The sequence below is a fragment of the Barbus barbus genome (genome assembly GCF_936440315.1).
Source record: "Barbus barbus genome assembly, chromosome: 8".
Taxonomy (NCBI): domain Eukaryota; kingdom Metazoa; phylum Chordata; class Actinopteri; order Cypriniformes; family Cyprinidae; genus Barbus; species Barbus barbus.
In genome coordinates, this window is record NC_136736.1 from 23179858 (window position 1) to 23198083 (window position 18226).

Sequence of the window (18226 nt, forward strand, 5' to 3'; positions counted from 1 at the left end):
TCATTTCCACCCTGAACTATGAATGTTTACATTGTTTTTTAATAAACAAGATTGTGTTTGTCTTTTGTTAAAGATCAGATCAAATTTTATGACCAATTTATTCAGAAATCCAGTAAAAAGTGGAGAATTTGTGAACAAAAGTAGAAAAGCAGGGAGTGTAGGTGAGAAAAAAAGAGCATTAAAAAATTGAAGACCATAAGTGATTGCTCACCTATAGGTCTGGCAACCGGCACCATGCCAACGTATAACACCTGGAATTTCTGCACCAGTTCAGTCTTTGGTGTGGGGAACTCTGCTAAGGGTAACACACAACATACACATTAACACATACACAAACCTATTATTCAACAGAGAATAGACACACATAAGCATACGGTGTTACCTTGTAGCGGGACGTCGAGCCCAGCATGTGTTCTGTCCTGTAGGGATCCTCCAGCCATAGCTTTGGCATTCTTGCGCTCTGCCATGATCTATTACACAGAAATCAAACTCATTTAACTCGCTGCCCTAAATCAGCAGCTTAAACAGAATGTGAACCCTATTTCTTCCTTATCAGCTGTGCTCTATCCTTGCTCACAGACTTGAGACTGCCAGTGGTTTTCACTGCAATCTAATATAATTTTTGTGTTACACTGTTTTGAATGGGTCATTGAGGATCATTTCGTGTTGGATGTTGTTTGTGTAGCATTTAGTTCTCATCTCACCCTTGAGCAGATTTCGTGCAGACTTGTCGCGATGGCTTTGGCAGGGGTGTCACAGCGGAACACATGACATTTTAATATCCGGGTGTCCTTATCTCGCGCTACATATGCAAAATCCCTGTTTGCACACAATTAAAGTGAAACAAGATTAAATCATATGTAAACAGCTGTTTAAAGTCAACATGAAACACATTTTACAACCCATTTAACTCATAATTTGTCATATTTCCAAAAAGGATACTGTACTAGAAAAATGCAGGACTTTATTTTGTCCATAGGGAAATGATTGGACCCCAAAAATGTGCAAACCAGAATGGATCCAGGTCGAGATATTATATTTTTTAATTAAAAAAAATTAAGATTTTGTTTATTATTTGGAATAAATTGGACAATAAGACCAGGAATGTGCAATAATTAAAAGAAAACAGAGTACACTTTGATTTCATGTTGCCTTTAAGCAAATATTGGAATTGCTTTAACAAAAAACAACAACAACCATATTACATCAATAAACAGTGCAGATGAACAGACACTTGATTATAAACAAAAAGAGTTGTGAATGTGATTTTGTATTTGTGTGTTTGTGCATGTGCTAAGAACTGCCCTCAAACACCCTTATGGATGATGTGCTCTTTAGTTTTAAACAGAGACATTCAATTTAAAACTTAAAGTAACACACCCACATTTCAAGCAAACAAAAAATGCTGTAAAATATAACCATGGATGAAATGCACACACCTCACCTACTATATGCAGGTGCACGTGGCTGTCTGATGAATGAGTGTGTCTAAACTTACACCTCCAGCTGTATTACACACATTCTTTAACATTTCTAAAAATAAACCATTATGAACACAATGACCTGCAAGAGACTTCAACCAGGCAGAATACAAGTAACAAAAGGTTAAATCAATTTACCTCTCTCTGAGTCCCGGAAAGCAGTCAAGTAAAAGATAAAAAACATAATCAGAAAATACACACAATAAAGCCCATTAATGAAATTCAAGAAAAACACATTTCTGCATAAATCATTCGCAAAAAAACTTAACATAAAACTGTCACACAATTCAATGCAATAACATACAGGTGCATCTCAATAAATTAGAATGTCGTGGAAAAGTTAATTTATTTCAGTAATTCAACACAAATTATGAAACTCGTGTATTAATTAATTTAATTCACACAGACTGAAGTAGTTTAAGTCTTTGGTTCTTTAAATTGTGATGATTTAGGCTCACATTTAACAAAATCCCACCAATTCACGATCTCAACAAATTAGAATACTTCATAAGACCAATATAAAAAACACTTTTAGTGAATTGTTGGCCTTCAAGAAAGTATGTTCATTTACTGTATATGTACTCAATACTTGGTTGGGGCTCCTTTTGCTTTAATTACTGCCTCAATTCGGCGTGGCATGGAGGTGATCAGTTTGTGGCACTGCTGAGGTGGTATGGAAGCCCAGGTTGCTTTGATAGCGGCCTTCAGGTCATCTGTATTGTTGGGTCTGGTGTCGCTCACCTTCCTCTTGACAATACATAGATTCTCTATGGGGTCCAGGTCAGACGAGTTTCCTGACCAATCAAAAACAGTAACACCATGGTCACTGAACCAACTTTTGGTACCTTTGGCAGGGTGGGCAGGTGCCAAGTCCTACTGAAAAATTAAATCAGCATCTCCATAAAGCTTGTCAGCAGAAGGAAGCATGAAGTGCTCTAAAATTTCCTGGTAGATGGCTGCGTTGACTGTGGACTTCAGAAAACACAGTGGACCAACACCAGCAGATGACATGGCAGCCCAAATCATCACTGATTGTGGAAACTTCACACTGGACTTCAAGCAACATGGATTCTGTGCCTCTCCACTCTTCCTCCAGACTCTGGGACCTTGATTTCCAAATGAAATGCAAAATTTACTTTCATCTGAAAAGAGGACTGAGCAACAGTCCAGTTTTTTTTTTCCACAGCCCAGGTAAGACGCTTCTGACATTGTCTCTGGTTCAGAAGTGGCTTGGTAGCCCTTTTCCTGAAGACATCTGAGCGTGGTGACTCTTGATGCACTGACTCCAGCTTCAGTCCACTCCTTGTGAAGCTCTCACAAGTGTTTGAATCAGCTTTGCTTGACAGTATTCTCAAGCTTGCAGTCATCCCTGTTGCTTGTGCACCTTTTCCTACCCAATTTCTTCCTTCCAGTCAACTTTGCATTTAATATGCTTTGATACAGCACTCTGTAAACAGCCACACCTTTCAGTAAAGACCCTCTGTGACTTACACTCTTTGTGGAGGGCATCAATGTTCGTCTTCTGAATCATTGCCAAGTCAGCAGTCTTCTCCATTATTGTGGTTTCAAAGAACAAGAGATACTCGGAATTTATACTGTAGAGATGGTCATTTATTGAAACTCAAATGTAAATATTCTAATGTTTTGAGATACTGATTTTTTACTTTCATGAGCTGTAAGCTCTAATCAGCAAAATTAAAACAAAAAAAAAATGTTTGACATGTTTTACTTTACATGCAATGAATCTAAAATATATGAAAGTTTCACTTTTTGAAATAACTTACAAGAAAAAATTAACTTTTTCACGACATTCTAATTTATTGAGATGCACCTGTATGTATCATGTGACACAGAAACATGTTCTGTTTGTATTTTATAAATGGGTTCCAATGTGTACAGATATTTCAGAATGTGCATTAAAAATAGAGCATAAAAATGGCTATGGCAGGATGCGTATCTTAACACTTGCTGTGAAAATTCTCATTTCAAGAAAATACTAATTTTTTAGAAGCATTGTCTTTTCTAAACCCCAATATTATGTATGAAGAGAAAATAAGAGGGAAGAGAGAGGAAACGAGACCAGCAGGTGTGATGAGAATTCACACATTTATCACAATGTATGTGACACCTCAAAACATGAGGCTCTCAGTGTGCAGCAAGTAAAAAACATAAATATGTAACAGTGTGATAACTAGAGATTTAACAGACTGAAAGAGAAAGAATAAAACCAGGTGAACTCAGTGTACTCAATAATGTGCAGAATGAACCCCAGGCTGGTAAACCTGTTCAAAATGGGTAGCTTTACAATACCTCAGCGGGATTCAACTGAAAAATGTGCTGGAGGGTCAAGGAGAAACTACAAGGAGGTACAGGGAACAACGCAAATGGACCAAGAACAGAACCCTGAAGTTCCCCTAAGGAATTTGAAAAAAAGGTGCGTGTTCTAGTTTGCGTAGATGTGTGGGATGGTATCAGAGGGAAGGCCTGATCTGAGGGAACACGCAAGGAAGTTGCAGTCTCTTTCAAATGTAACCCATTTAGTGACGTGAACATCTTGCCGTGACCTACTTTAATAACTGAACACGCAGTACTCCACAATACTATCCTCACCACAGTAAATAACAACACATACAGTTCATCCATAATTCTCTAATACTGAAATCTCCTCCTCCTCATTCACACCATCTGGAGAAATTCCACCCACTCCACCTTCTAACAGTCCTACTAATTCATCCTGTCTCACTCCAGTAAATATTTCAACTGAAAACTACTTAACAACAAATGCCATACTGTAGAAAACATTGGCTTACATTTATTCATGGCTACTGTAAAAGTTAGGTGATCTACAGAGTAAATAATAAAAAATGCTGGACATAAAAATAGAAAAATACTCACATCTATTAAGTAATGTGTTTTTCCTGCTATAGCATTATGCCGTATCGCTCTTCTACAGATTTTCACCTCCTCGTCTCATCCTCTGCTCTGTTAAAAACATGCAGCTCACCTCTCTAGGCTCAATCTCTCTCTTTTACCCCCTTCTCATTTTCGCTCTCTCTCCTTCCATCCAATCCCAGCGATCCCTCTACCCTCCCCCTCCCGTTTCGCTTGTCGCTACGGTAACCTCCTCCAGAATCCTGGGGGGAAAATGTTACTGATGGGCTTAGTGGAGTATTACAATAGGAGGCCACAATGATCACATGCGAACACATACTTACACATGCAGACTACACAATAAATTCAAAAAAGCCCAGCCTAAAGCATCGTTCCTGTTGAGAGAACATATGAACAGTGCCATCTGCTGGTCAGAGTGTTGTACTGCTTACACTCAGTGAGGCAAAACTGTGATTCAGCATCCCTGATGAAGTATGCTGCATTCCACCCCTGCATCATTCACACACACTCACACACATACCAGTCAGCTCTTCAGGGACTAAAGCAGGAAAAGTAAAGCTCTTCAGTGTGTGAAAGAGTCATATGAAATATTTGGATGACCTCAGAAACACTCTACACATACACATACAGGCAGCCCCTATAACACTAGATTAAACTTTCATTAGCACTCGTCTCTCAATCATCAATCTTTTATTTCTGTCCTCCTTTCACTGGGGTGACTTCTTCAATCCAGAATCGTTATATTGTGACCTTTAGCATGAAGAATCTGGAGGAGTGTCTCGATATCAGAATGCATTAACAGACAAATTAAGTGAATTTCTTGCAGAGTGTTATAGATCATAAGCGCATGAGGAAAGTCACAGGTGCACAGATGCTGACGTTTGCAGATCTAAAATCTCTAATTAAAATTAAATGTGAAGAAATCACACCACACATGCTACCTTCAATATGCTCAACTGAAGTCACAATATATTTGTCATGATTTTGCTAATGATATAAAATAAGAAAATATTCTGTGAAAAAGGCAAACTGTCAGTTTCAACCATTTTCTTTTACCATCATCACTCAACAATGTTTATGAAAGTCTCTGCTTGCCATTTTTTGCATATTCAAACATTTTAACAAAAATATTTAATAAATATATATGAAATACTGCTATTAAATACAGATATTTATAACAATGTATGTTTATATTGGTGCATACACATGGAAATTATTACATATCATTATTCCTTCCTAATGATTATTTAAAGGAGAAACAGTGAGGAAAACTGTTACTCTATTAAGTTCTTGTATTTTTGTACATTTAACTTTTCGCATTTAACATTTTGAAAATACATTGCAAAACTGGCTGAAAAAAGTAAAGTAAATTTTATAAGCCCTTTAAAATTATAATATTGTGATATGTCAAATATTGTGAAAAGGCTGAACATACTGAGATATAATTGCTTATTATTAGATATATACTGTAGCATTTCCCTGTAGCAAAAAAAGGATTGTTATGTTTAAATGTACATCCATTCAATCTTTTGTAGGCAGTTTAGTTTTCAAAATGCTCTTTATCTAATTTAACTAGGCAGAAACTGCTTATTTGAAAAGATTGTAAAGCTTTGAGCTAACATTCAGTGGGCCACAGAGATTAAACATTATTAGTGTTGGTAGATATCCAGTCGGCCGAACAGGATCAGCAAAGTAGAAAATTAGCTCCTCGTAAATAAGACCCTGATGATGTTTGTGGCAGCTGAGAGCTGTAAAGTTTTAACTGATATCAAATCCGTGCGGTTTCCAAGATAATTTTAGAAACACCTCCCACATTTTCATAAATAAAGAGTCAGCTATTAATCATTCAGTTTTGTTCAGTTTATCTTTGTCATTTATTAAAGGGGTCATCGGATGCCCATTTTACACAAGTTGATATGATATGATATGATATGATATGATATGATATGATACAGAACTACGTCATTCTAACAGGGCTCTCAGAACAGCTTGATTGGAGAAAGGGGTTTTTAAAATAGGGATTTAAAAAAAAAAAACACTGGGTGGATTTTTATCATTATGGATGTGTACACACACTTCCGACACACATTTATGTTCAAACAACTTATAAAGTGAATTTTGCATACGATGACCCCTCATTTAACATGTTCTCCTTAACTAACCCATAAAAATACACACTGCCATGGCAACCAGCACTTACCTTCCATTATCGCGGCCGACGCCCCACACGCGGATGCTTGTGATTGGCTGAGAGTGTAGAACGCTACGATCCATCGGGTCAACCAAATTCAGCATGTTATTCTCCAGAATGAGGTACATATCCTTCCCCTGGACACACAAGTACAATGTCGGAGGACAAGATAAGGGTTTAGTTTAATTTAGGTACGGGTCTTTCGGTTCGGTATGCATGTGTACCGAACAAATACAGTGTTGGTTTAAACACTGCATGAGCGTAACTTCATTGGAAACTTCCAGTTTTAAATATTGTTACTTTTGATAAGAAACAAAGTCTCATATTTCAAATTATGTCATTTTTTAAGGAAATTCAAACAACAAATGCCGTTCTAACACTCTTTGATGTGGCGTGACAGATCACTGAATAAAAGCCTCAGTTCAAACTGCTGCTCGGAGTGCGATCCTCCCTACCACTGAGTCTTTACTACTAGTGAAATAAACATGAATGAACATCTCATGCCTCATGTAATCATTCAATCAGTGTTTCAACCGCATCATTCATAATTGTCATAATTGTGTACCGTTAAACCCCTAGTATCGAATGGTATATAAGTATATTGTAATCCATGTAATTTCATACATACAGCACAATTCAATCAGAGCACACAGTAGCTTCATCGTGTTAATTTAAAAAGTGATTCTCTAAATACACCATCAAGGGTAAAACTGACTTTTTTTTATCTATCCTTTTTGGTACTAAATGAAATGTAAGTATTTCATAATCCATGTAATTTCAAACAAAACGCACTGTAACTTGACTACTGGTTCGAGGCGGGTAGAATGTTGCTGTTTTTCAAAAAGACAGGACACAGACATTTTGAGTAAAATTGCCAACTTGTTTGTCATAATTGTCAACTTAATTGTTAAATTACTGATGATTTTTCAGTATATGTTCAGTAATGTTTCTCTTCACATTTTCACAGAATTTTTCCATGAAGGATAAATGCATTGCAGAGAATTTGAGCAAAATAAAGGTATTTAAGAAGCCTTTTGAAACCAGTCGGAAGTGCACCAATGATGCCCTAAAATACTGCCTACACAGGCAACTCACTAGGTTTTGGAATCAATGTCACAGGCTACAATAAGGTCTAAAGATACTTGTGCTTGTATGTGTGTTGAAAGTAATGAATAAATGATCAGACCAGAAAATAAAAGGCAGGAGGAGAACAGAGGATTTCTTCTTGTGTCCTGTCACAACACATTAAATTCTCTTTCTTCCTCTTCTATTCACTTGCTTTTTTTCTGCATGACATTTTCACTTCTCCCTCTTTTTGCTTTATCCTTTCTGGTCTCTTTTATGGTTCATGCCCCTGTTTCTACCTTCCATTTTTTTAAGACGATAAAAGACATGTTTAGAAACATTGTTTATATTTTTGAAGGAATATGCTTATGTGCCTTGCTAAAAAGATGAATTTAGACTAGTTTAGTGCTGGTCTAGCTGGTTGACCAGCAGAACCATGTAAAACTGGTCAATCAGCATGGGTTCTTGTAAATCTTGTTAGTTTGTGTGTGTGTGTGTTTCTGTTTCTGTGTGTATGTGAGAGAGAGAGAGAAAGCCATATCTCACCTCTCCCCAGATGCCCACAGTGTCCCGTATGTCATTCTTGCAGTAAGACAGTTGACGAATGCAGTTGTTAACAGCGACGCTGCTTTTACCCGGGGCCAAGTCCTCTTCAGCCATCTCCACCCAGCCGAGAGAGCGCACAGCAAAACACTGTAATAAGCACAAACCCACTGATTAAGCACTAACGCTGTGACAAATAACTACAGGGCAACCGCTACACACTTTATGCAAATGAAGAGCACAGCAAATATACGACTTAAGACATAACAAAAACAGTTTTCACAAGAACAAGCCCAGTAACAGTTTCGTGTTTATCTATTACATATATTCTATTATGCCTCATATCCAAAATCCTCCTAATCCTCTATAGTGACAGAGACTTAACTGAGGAATCACCTCTTAAAATTTCACATAGCATCTTCTAAGAATAGCTGCTGCTAAAATGAGTGAGAAAGAGAGAGCGCATTCATACACACACAACCTCTTAGAACAGGGTGCTGAGATCAAAAGAGAAGACCACTTTTACTAGAAGATTTTTTCTTTCATCTTCCACTCGTTTCCTTCCTCCTTTCTCATCTGTATCTCACTCCCAGCACTCCGAGAGCAAAATCATCCATCATTCAGTCTCTCTTCTTTCCTGACAATCTGTGATGAGGCACCTCCATTATGACAGTGTTTGTGTATGAGAGAGATTAATAATAGGCAGATTGTTGTCATGCTCTTTCAGTTTTATTTTAACTGCTGCTGAAAGAACAGATCCTCAAGAGGAAGAGTGTGAAACAAGCAGAGAGGGATTAGAGAAAGAAAGCGAGAGGGAGAGAGACAGCATGACTTAGGGGGAAGTATATATTAAATGGGAGATGAATTTTCATCTGATAACACATAACTGGAATTTAAAAATCCAGTAACAGTTAAAATCGAGCTATAGGGGTGGCACTAACCCATTCTGCTGGTCCACCCAATCAAATGAGACACATAAATTTAATTTACACATACATTTAGGATATATTTCCGCTGCATATTAAGTTTCAGAAATAAACAGTTATTTTAGTGTTCAAAATCTAAAATGCCTTTGATTTGATACATCAGGTGACATACATCATAGCCTAACTGCAATGTGATCTACTATAGTTTACTAACGTTTGGTGAAGTTACAAATAAAAATGCACCCCAAAAGCCACCATATAATGTTACCTGTACCTGGTATTGTTTGCTCTCTACCTCAAACAATTATTTTGTATTCTGCTGGTTAAGACCTTTTCAACGATATATGATACAAGACTACAAAGATAACATTTTCAAGAAAAGTCACGTGCAATTTAGACAAATATTCTCGGTGCATATTTCTAACCCTTTTCTCTTTCCGTCTTTTAGCTTTTGCTAAAATTTGCATCCCTATTTTTATCTCATGTATTGTAAAATTATGTACTTTAGTTTGAGATTATGTACTGAAATGCACTAACCCTACTTCACCAAGGTCCACTCACATTAACACAAAGTCCACTAATACTGTTTTTTTAAAGAAATGAATAGTTTTATTCTGAAAGGGTTTTATTCAAAAGTGGCAGTAAGACATTTATAATGCTACCTAATTAATTAAATTTCTAAATAAATGCTGTTCTTTTAAACCTCCTATTCATCAAATAATGCAAAAATTGAACATAGTTTCCTTAAAAAATATTAAGCAGCATAAATGATTTCAACACTGATTGAATAATAAGAAATGTTCTTGAGCATGAAATCAGCATATTAGACTGATTTCTGATGACTGCTGAAAATTCCATCACAGAAATAAATAACATTTTAAGAAATATTAAAATAGAAAAAGCTATTTTAAACTGTAACAATACTTCACAATATTACTATTTTTATTGTCATTTTGATCAAATAAAGACTTTGGTGAGCATAAGAAATGTCTTTCAAAAACATCACAAAACTTGCAGACCTCAAACTTTTAAATGTTGGTGTATGTGACGCATTGTGTAATCAAATATTTGAAGGATTAAATACACATTGCAGATCACCAGCAACTGTATAACAAGAAGTCCATGCAGTCTGCAGAATTCCAGTTGGACTGGAATGTGGTACATTTTTGTTAGAGATGGTTTGCACCAAAAGACTACTTTTATTGTACCTTTTTTCACCATTTATAGCTTGGCAGCCATGGCCAACATCCATTTTCTTTAGAAGGTGAAGAACAATGTTTCACATTTTGTGTTTTTGTGTTATTTGAACTGTAATTGTTTCCCATGAGGATGTCTGTAAAAATTAATTTACATGGCACCTCAGTGATAAAACTTATTCATTTAAATGGTGGTTTTTTACGTGGGTGGTGAGAGAAAAACAAACATTCTGGATTCAGTCGCCATTAAAATCACTGACTAACCCCTGTAAATGTTGAAAATGTTCTACTTCACCATGAGAAGCAATTACCATCCAAACAGGGCTTTAGTCTTTTGACAAAGAGGGTTCTGTTTAGTATTTTATGTTAACATAAGGGTTCCTTATTGCTCCATTAAGAATATGTCTCACATGAGAAATATTAACTACAAATTTGTTTTTCAATTGTATTCTTTGCCCACGTCTCTAAGCATGATGTCCATGTGCATTTCTTTGAGCAGCCAACAGATGGCAATATATATCTAGAATTACATTGAATGCTGGAAACTCCTGACAGCACTCCACCAATATACAAACAGCAATAAACAGCTTTTATTAAATAATTTGTGCCAAATCTGCTACATGTTAAAACCATACATTTATCAAGCTTTTTTCCAGAATAAAATGATTAAAAAAAACTAGGGGATGAAATAAATTGTGTGTTAAAATTATTACTTACCCCTAAACAGGATGCAAAATGTCAATTTTTCCCCACAGCGGAAGGTAAATGGAATGGCCTATTTTGCATTATTATTTTATTTATGAGAATGCAAGAATCTATCTGTTTCCAGTGAGGTAAGAGATGTTACAGCAGTTGCAACAAACTTATTTAGGAGACGTTTGTGTGTCTTTCATTTGATTCATGTTTGTCTCTTACAACAGCAAATGTTAAACCACATAATGTTGTGGTTCCTAAACAAACACCAGCCAAATGGTGTGCTCCATTATACAGTATATTATATATTTGCTTCAGAGCTTGACGATTGCTAATTTGGATCCTGCCTTCAAGACTAAAATAAGTTCTCTGCAGAGTTGTTATCTCTGAATAGCTGCAGTATGCGCAGAACAAACTCATGTGCCCTCACCTTGGCTTCAGGGTCACTGTTAATTCTGCTGGAATCTTCTTCTTCGATGGGAGCAGGGTTTCTAAACACAGCCACACACACAGTCAGAAGAGCTATATACATTTTCATCTCACCTTACTGTCATTTTATTCTCTCTTTCATTTATTTGCTTTCACACACCGTAGCTTGAGGGAGGCGTAGCGGAGAGTTGCGCCTTCAAACTCTTTCAGACTGGGGTCAGGGTTTACTGTGGCTGCCTGTAGATCCTGAAGCAGAGAAAACATGCTTAAGACAGACCCAGTTGCTTAAACATGAGCACACAAACATATAGAAAACCCACAAATGTACAGCATGGAGCCAGTGGGTTAAGTGCAGAGATCACACCAAACAAAACAAAAAGCACAGTTCATGCGATGAGTGATTAAACAAACTGAAATTAAAATGATTAAACAGACAGTTTGAACTCTGCGTATTTTACAAAAGGGATGGATTAAGAAAATGAAAAGAAATGAAGAGTGATCAAGAGCTTTCCTGCGATAACCAACATACAGAGCAAAAATAATTTTCTTAATCATTATTAAAACATCTAAAAGCATAATTTAATAAATAAAATGTAAGAATTAGATTTTTTTTTTCTTATCTGCAAAAACCTCAGTAACGTTTGTTGTATGTATATATATATATATATATATATATATATATATATATATATATATATACACACACACATATATTTAAAACAAGATCAATTTACAGCAAAAACCGCACAATATATTAAGTTTTGTTTGTTTGTTTTTGAATTTAGATTTATGCTTAAATCAAGAAAAAACTTTTTGGCAAAAGTGTAAGAAAAATACATTTAGTTAGATAAATGATTTTTGCAGTGCAGACAGACAAAATAACACAAAAGTCATGCTGAGAAGAAAGGTTAAAGGTCAAAAGGGAAGGAAGGTATGAAGCAGCACAGGATCTCAGAATACAACTACGCCAGTAGAACATCTACAGGTAGAGCACCTTTTCTTAATTTTTATAAAAAATAATGCAAAATGCATTTGCAAAATATGGGCTCAATATTTACCAGCCAGTGGGCAAAAATGTTATTTTGAACCCTGTGAAGAACATCAAGTTTTGACAGTACTTTCCTGAGACATTCTACTGTGTATTTGCCTACTAACCTTCCAGATCTCACTATCAATCTTTCCCACTGCAAAATCACTCCATGGCTGTTTCTGCACCATTATTCACACACAAAGGGAACGACAAGGTTGAGGGGTCAAGGGTGGAAGGGTGGAGAGAGACAAGACAGGGTTGTTAGACCACTCGGCAAGCATGTGTGTGTGTGTGTGTGTGTTCAGTATGTGTACAGTATATGGCTGTTCAGTGTTTGGTTGTGATCTGATTAAATGCAGTATGGATATTGATATCTGACTCTATGTTGCAAGAATCAAAGGATAGCACAAACAATTTTTCCACTACATTCTGAGAGTAAACAAGTGTTACTGTTACCTTGTCCTCTTCCCGATGGCGTGCTAGAGAGTGTCTATCCTTCCCTGGCATTATCTGTAGGGATGAGGACCGAGGCTACACACACACACACACACACACACACACACACAAACACATACATAGTTTTAGCTTTATTATGTATGATCAATATCAATACAAATTTCAGAATATATTTACATTTGACAATACATAATACACTACAGTTCAAAAGTCAGTAAAAAAAAAAATGTAAATAAAGTTTTTTAAGAAATTAATACTTTTATTTGGCAAGGCTGCTTTAAATTCATCAAAAGTTACAGTAAAGATTAATAATGTCTATTTCAAATAAATGCTGTATGTAATGATGGTGTATGTAAAATATGTAATAGATATTTAAAAAATGTTAACATGGAAATTTTAAATGTAATAATACACTTTTGTATTATAATACTGTTTTGCTGTATTTTTGGTCAAATAAATGCAGCCTTAGTGAGCATGAGACTTCTTTCAGAATTTTTTTTTAAATCATACTGACCCCCAAATGTTTGAATGGTATTTTCACAATATTCCAATTAAATTAGCTAGAAATTCAAAATGGTTTATATTTTACAAGACATGTTAATCTAGTAAGATTCAATTTTGATTTAAGAAGTCAACTGAAAAGTACAGACAAACCAAGATCTGGCAAGATGCATGTCTTCTTTTGTTCAGTTATTCAGTAGCCATTTTGAAACAAACAAAACCATGTGAGGTTCTGTCAACCTCGCTTCATTTTATGCTGCAGCAAAAAGCATACACTCTGGCTCAAAGGACCAAAAAGAGATTCAAGCCCACTTTTAAGGACAGAGTAATTTAAATAATAAAGAACTAGACTGTTAAGATAAATTGGTATGCATGTTTGTTCAGTTTATCTAGTAAGTTCTTCCATACATCTGATTTGAAAAAATTGTTGATAAAATAATACGGGCTGATCAAATTCACCACGCCATTCAACAGCCACTGTGTCTGGTGGTAAATACAGTCATAGCAACCTGTAACTATATTAAGCATTTACCCAGCTCCATTTAATCCATGGCAACTGAAGTGCTGTCACATCTGTAATTGCTTTTTCCTGAATTTTCTTGCTTTTATGAACAGTTTGTGAAGTTTGAGTCTTATCCATTTATTCTCCACAACCAAATTGTACTCATTGTGAAAGCTACCGTCTACTAAAAACACCCAGAGAATGGCAGGATATGGCCATATTGTCCATACTGTAAAATGGGAGATTTATGAAAAGTCTTACAAAGTAGCAGCTGTTGACAAATCCACAGGAAGGAACATTGCCGTCAGAGGATGAGGAAGAGTTTGAGGACAGGATAGGGGTAGGGTCCAGACATGAAGAAGACGGGATGGGGGCAGGGTCACACGAGCTGTCGGAAGTGATGCTGCCTGAATGACTCGAAGCTCCAAAAAATATGTCGGCATGAGACATCGACTAAAGGACAACAAAGAGGTACAGAGAAAATGATTGGTCAATGTGGATAAACCAACTGTTGATTTGTTTTATGTCCAGTTTTACGTAACATGGTTACAAAGGGTTACCTCGTGATCTGGAGTGGGCGAGGGTGACAGAGAGCCCAGGGAGTGCTTGCGGCTGGCATGGCTGGGTACAGTTGGCACCGGATGGCATGGGGCGGGTCTCTCCCACTGTGTGGTGCCCGTTGGAATGTGCCAGTAATAAATACCAGCCATGTCTGTCATCATCTTCCATCCTGGAGGCAAATCAGGGTCTGTCTGAAATGACTGCTCCCCCCAGATATCTGTAAACACAAATACACAAGATCAGGCGTGGTCCACACACCCGTCAACCAAGATATCCAAGACTCCTACGAGTGGGTGTTATGACCGAAACTTTGTATGATGGCATTATTAAAAACATTAATAAAGATGAATTGGACTGATAGCCTTTTTACCTCAAACTATAAAATATAGTGAAGTGACATTCAGCCAAGTATGGTGACCCATACTCGGAATTCGTGCTCTGCATTTAACCCATCCAACGTGCACACACACAGCAGTGAACACACACACACCGTGAACACACACCCGGAGCAGTGGGCAGCCATTTTATGCTGCAGCGCAAAATATAGATAATTATTGTGAATTCTTTTGGTCACAATAATCATGTAGTAAAATCTGATATTGTGACAGCACTAGTTCACGGCATTCCAGACCAGACAGAGTATGTGAGCGCTAGTGACCGAACATGTGGTAATGGGCAATCAAATGAATTAAATACTTTATAAATAAAAGGTCCTTTTTCTCCCAATATATGGATGTTTCAAGTGGCAACCAAATAATTAAAAATGCCTAAGTCTAGATAAGGAGTCACTTCATCTCTGTGTGTTTCTGAGTGATATGAGTGCCCTGTAATACATTGTTTCTACCATGAATAGTATTTTCTTTAAATCCTTCTCTCTCACATGACCTTGCTACTGTTTTGTCTGTCCTCACTCAGCAGCTGGGAATGTTTGTTTCATGTTTCAGATGCTAGTAAGAGATCTTCAAAGGATTTTGTCTCAATCTACACTACACAAATTCAACAAAATGAATATAGCAAATGACTAGCATTTGAAAAGCAAAAAAATAATAACTAACACTGTGTAATAACCAGCTGGGACACAAGTGATCAAATCTCTTCCATATTCTAAGCTGATACACTGTTGATTTTTAGGCTTTCCTACTGATTCCCTTTATATTCCCTACGGCACAGTATGCAGAATCAGTATGTCAAATGAGACAGAATACTCAGAATTCATGATACAGATGTGTATTGCATCTGTTAAGATCCTTAAGTATACAGAAAGTGGACACTTTGTATCCCATTAGATCAGTGGTTCTCAACCACATTCCTGGAGGACTCTGTGAGTCTCTATTAATGAGCAGGTGACCTGAATCAGGTGTGTTTGATTAAGGAGACATGCAAAATGTGCAGGGATGGGGGTCCTCCAGGAATGTGGTTGAGAACCACTGCATTAGGTCACAGCAACTATTCAATTAAAAAAAAGTTATTGAGTTATAGGTACAAAGAAAGGTGTTCCTTATGCATAAACAACACCAAAGTAATTTGTTGACTTGTTGAAGGTCACTCAGGTCGAAGGACAATGCCAACATGGTGGATGTAGTGGGAATCACTCTGGCTAGCTCCACCCATAATGAAATCTCATTAGTCTAAAATCCCACTCCACATAGCACAAATATTGGCTGTGAATTCACTTTAATTGTCAATATAAAAGTAACTTGTGGCTGGAAACTTTCTGGATAATAGGCCTACCCGGCAATCTGTCAATCAAAAGGATTTGTGTAGAAAGAAAACATTCAAATTCTGTTATTTTGTCAAAAAAGATGCAGTCTGTTTTACTTCTGTTTACCACATTTTTGCAAGCGAAATCCGCTCATTTCAGTAGGAATCCAATGTAGATTTTGTCCAACAGACAGCTGCTTGGTTTGAAAGTGACTTTTGTGTGAGCTGTGCTTCATACATAACTACATTATTGACAACAGTCTTAGTCAGTCATTTGTATGAATCCAATAAAAATGTGTAAAGTTAAATAATTTCTTTAAAATCACCAAATAATATGAGCAGGTAACAAGTGTTATTTTTAGTATCTCTGAGATGCTGTTGTACTTTTTATCAATATTTAAATGATTTTCCCCTATTTCCATTTTAGTAATTTGTGACTTTTGTCATTTTTATTTTTAACACCTTTATAGTGTTTATACATTATTCTTTCAGTTTTAGTTAGTTATTTTAGTAGCCAAGATCAAGTTCAACTAAATGAATCTTGGCAACTAGCTAAAATAAAATAAGTAGCTTTTTGTATTTCATTTTATTTCAGTTAATGCTTTTTTTTTTTTTTAAAGTAACAAAAATGTTTTTATGAATTTAGTTTTAGTTAACTACAATAACATGTTGAGGAAGAAAGCATGAGTTGAGTAGCCTCACTGTCGCTTTAAGGTATGACTCACTTCAGTGAGACTTAATTAGCCAACAGAACTCAGTGAACTAGTCATGTACAGCAGATCTAATCTCCCAGCATGCAATGTGAACAAGTTCTTATTAGAGACGTCTCTTGCACCCAAGTTCTCTTTCAGTAAGACAATGAGGCACTGCAGTACAGGAACTGTAGTGTTCTTTAATACTGGGTATCATGCTGAGGTGCATTATGGGACTTGTAGTCCTAAATATATAAGTGGGTCACCACAGCTGCCTGAAAACCTTATTACAGTTCAAAGAAACCCTTATATAGATTCAAATACAAAGAAATAGAGACAGCAATCAGGTTGATGTTTAATAACGGTCTGGATGTTTAAGAAAAAAAATTTCCAGGTTGTAGAATATCAGAGACTGAATCAGACAAATTTAAAATGCATCAGAACATTGAAAACTGAGGAGCTGGAATTCAGAGAGGCCCCAAGGAAACAGGACAATGTCATAAATTAGATTCTGACACCACTAGTCTGAAGCAAGCAAACTAACCAACTTTTTCACAGAACAGCTTACAACCTTGAGACAAAGGAACACTTATTGATAATTCCAATTCAGTAAGGAGACTGTCAAATTTGTTGCAAATAATCAAGACTGATGGTCAAAGAGATGGCCATCACGTGTTCCACGATTGAATTCACGAGCTTCCTTAGACTGACATCTCCCCCACATAGAAGACAGACCAAACCAAAATTCCTTTTTCTAAAGAACATGCCTTCGTTCTCCATAGAACTATACAAAGACTTTCTTTTTCATATGCACATAAAATCATCCTAAAAGGACATTTCTATGCAGACTATCATGTTTTAATCAAATATTATGTATGTCTTTTTAATCATTATTGAATAGCTGAAGGATTCAGATGGGTGTTTGGTATGTATGAGTGTGAAAAATCATGCTTTAAATGTTTCTTCCAATCAATTCTGTCAAATGTCCAAAATTATACTTTGCAAGAGTGTGTAAAATTCGGACCATGTGACTGATAACATGCTGATTTATGATGAAAGGAACACGCCTAGCTAAGATAATAGCCTATCTTATTGGTCAAGACACCAGAGGGGATGTGTCCAGAAGCCGAGTTTAAAAACTCAGGACACCAGCAAACTCTCTCTTAGTCACCCTTCACTCTTCTTCTTAAAAATGCTCTCTTACAACCTCTTAGTCACCCTTCTCCTCTTCTTCTTAAAAATGTTCTCTTGGCTCTCTTGGTCACCCTTCTCCTTTTCTTCTCTTTTGCCACCGCGTTTTGACGCTGCCCTTTGAGCGTGCTGTGGCCCACATGCCAGCTGCTACCACAATGAGAAGAAAACCAACC

General features: G+C 36.5%; 1 protein-coding gene across 3 annotated transcripts in view; it reads right to left on the minus strand.

Annotated features, from left to right (window-relative positions):
- The window catches only part of LOC306874182 (amyloid beta precursor protein binding family B member 2-like), a 60502-nt gene that overhangs the window by 6533 nt on the left and 35743 nt on the right, over window positions 1-18226 (minus strand). The window contains exons 6-16 of one of the 3 annotated variants that reach the window (XM_079424021.1): window positions 14466-14683; window positions 14167-14358; window positions 12903-12977; window positions 12572-12625; window positions 11577-11662; window positions 11418-11478; window positions 8176-8322; window positions 6574-6701; window positions 705-819; window positions 383-470; window positions 212-292 (exon numbers count right to left, since the gene is read on the minus strand). In XM_079424021.1, coding sequence (XP_079280147.1) covers window positions 212-292; window positions 383-470; window positions 705-819; window positions 6574-6701; window positions 8176-8322; window positions 11418-11478; window positions 11577-11662; window positions 12572-12625; window positions 12903-12977; window positions 14167-14358; window positions 14466-14683 — 1245 coding nt within the window. Of the gene's footprint in view, window positions 1-211; window positions 296-382; window positions 471-704; window positions 820-6573; window positions 6702-8175; window positions 8323-11417; window positions 11479-11576; window positions 11663-12571; window positions 12626-12902; window positions 12978-14166; window positions 14359-14465; window positions 14684-18226 lie in introns of all 3 variants that reach the window. The other 2 variants (XM_079424020.1, XM_079424022.1) reach the window with 2 other exon arrangements.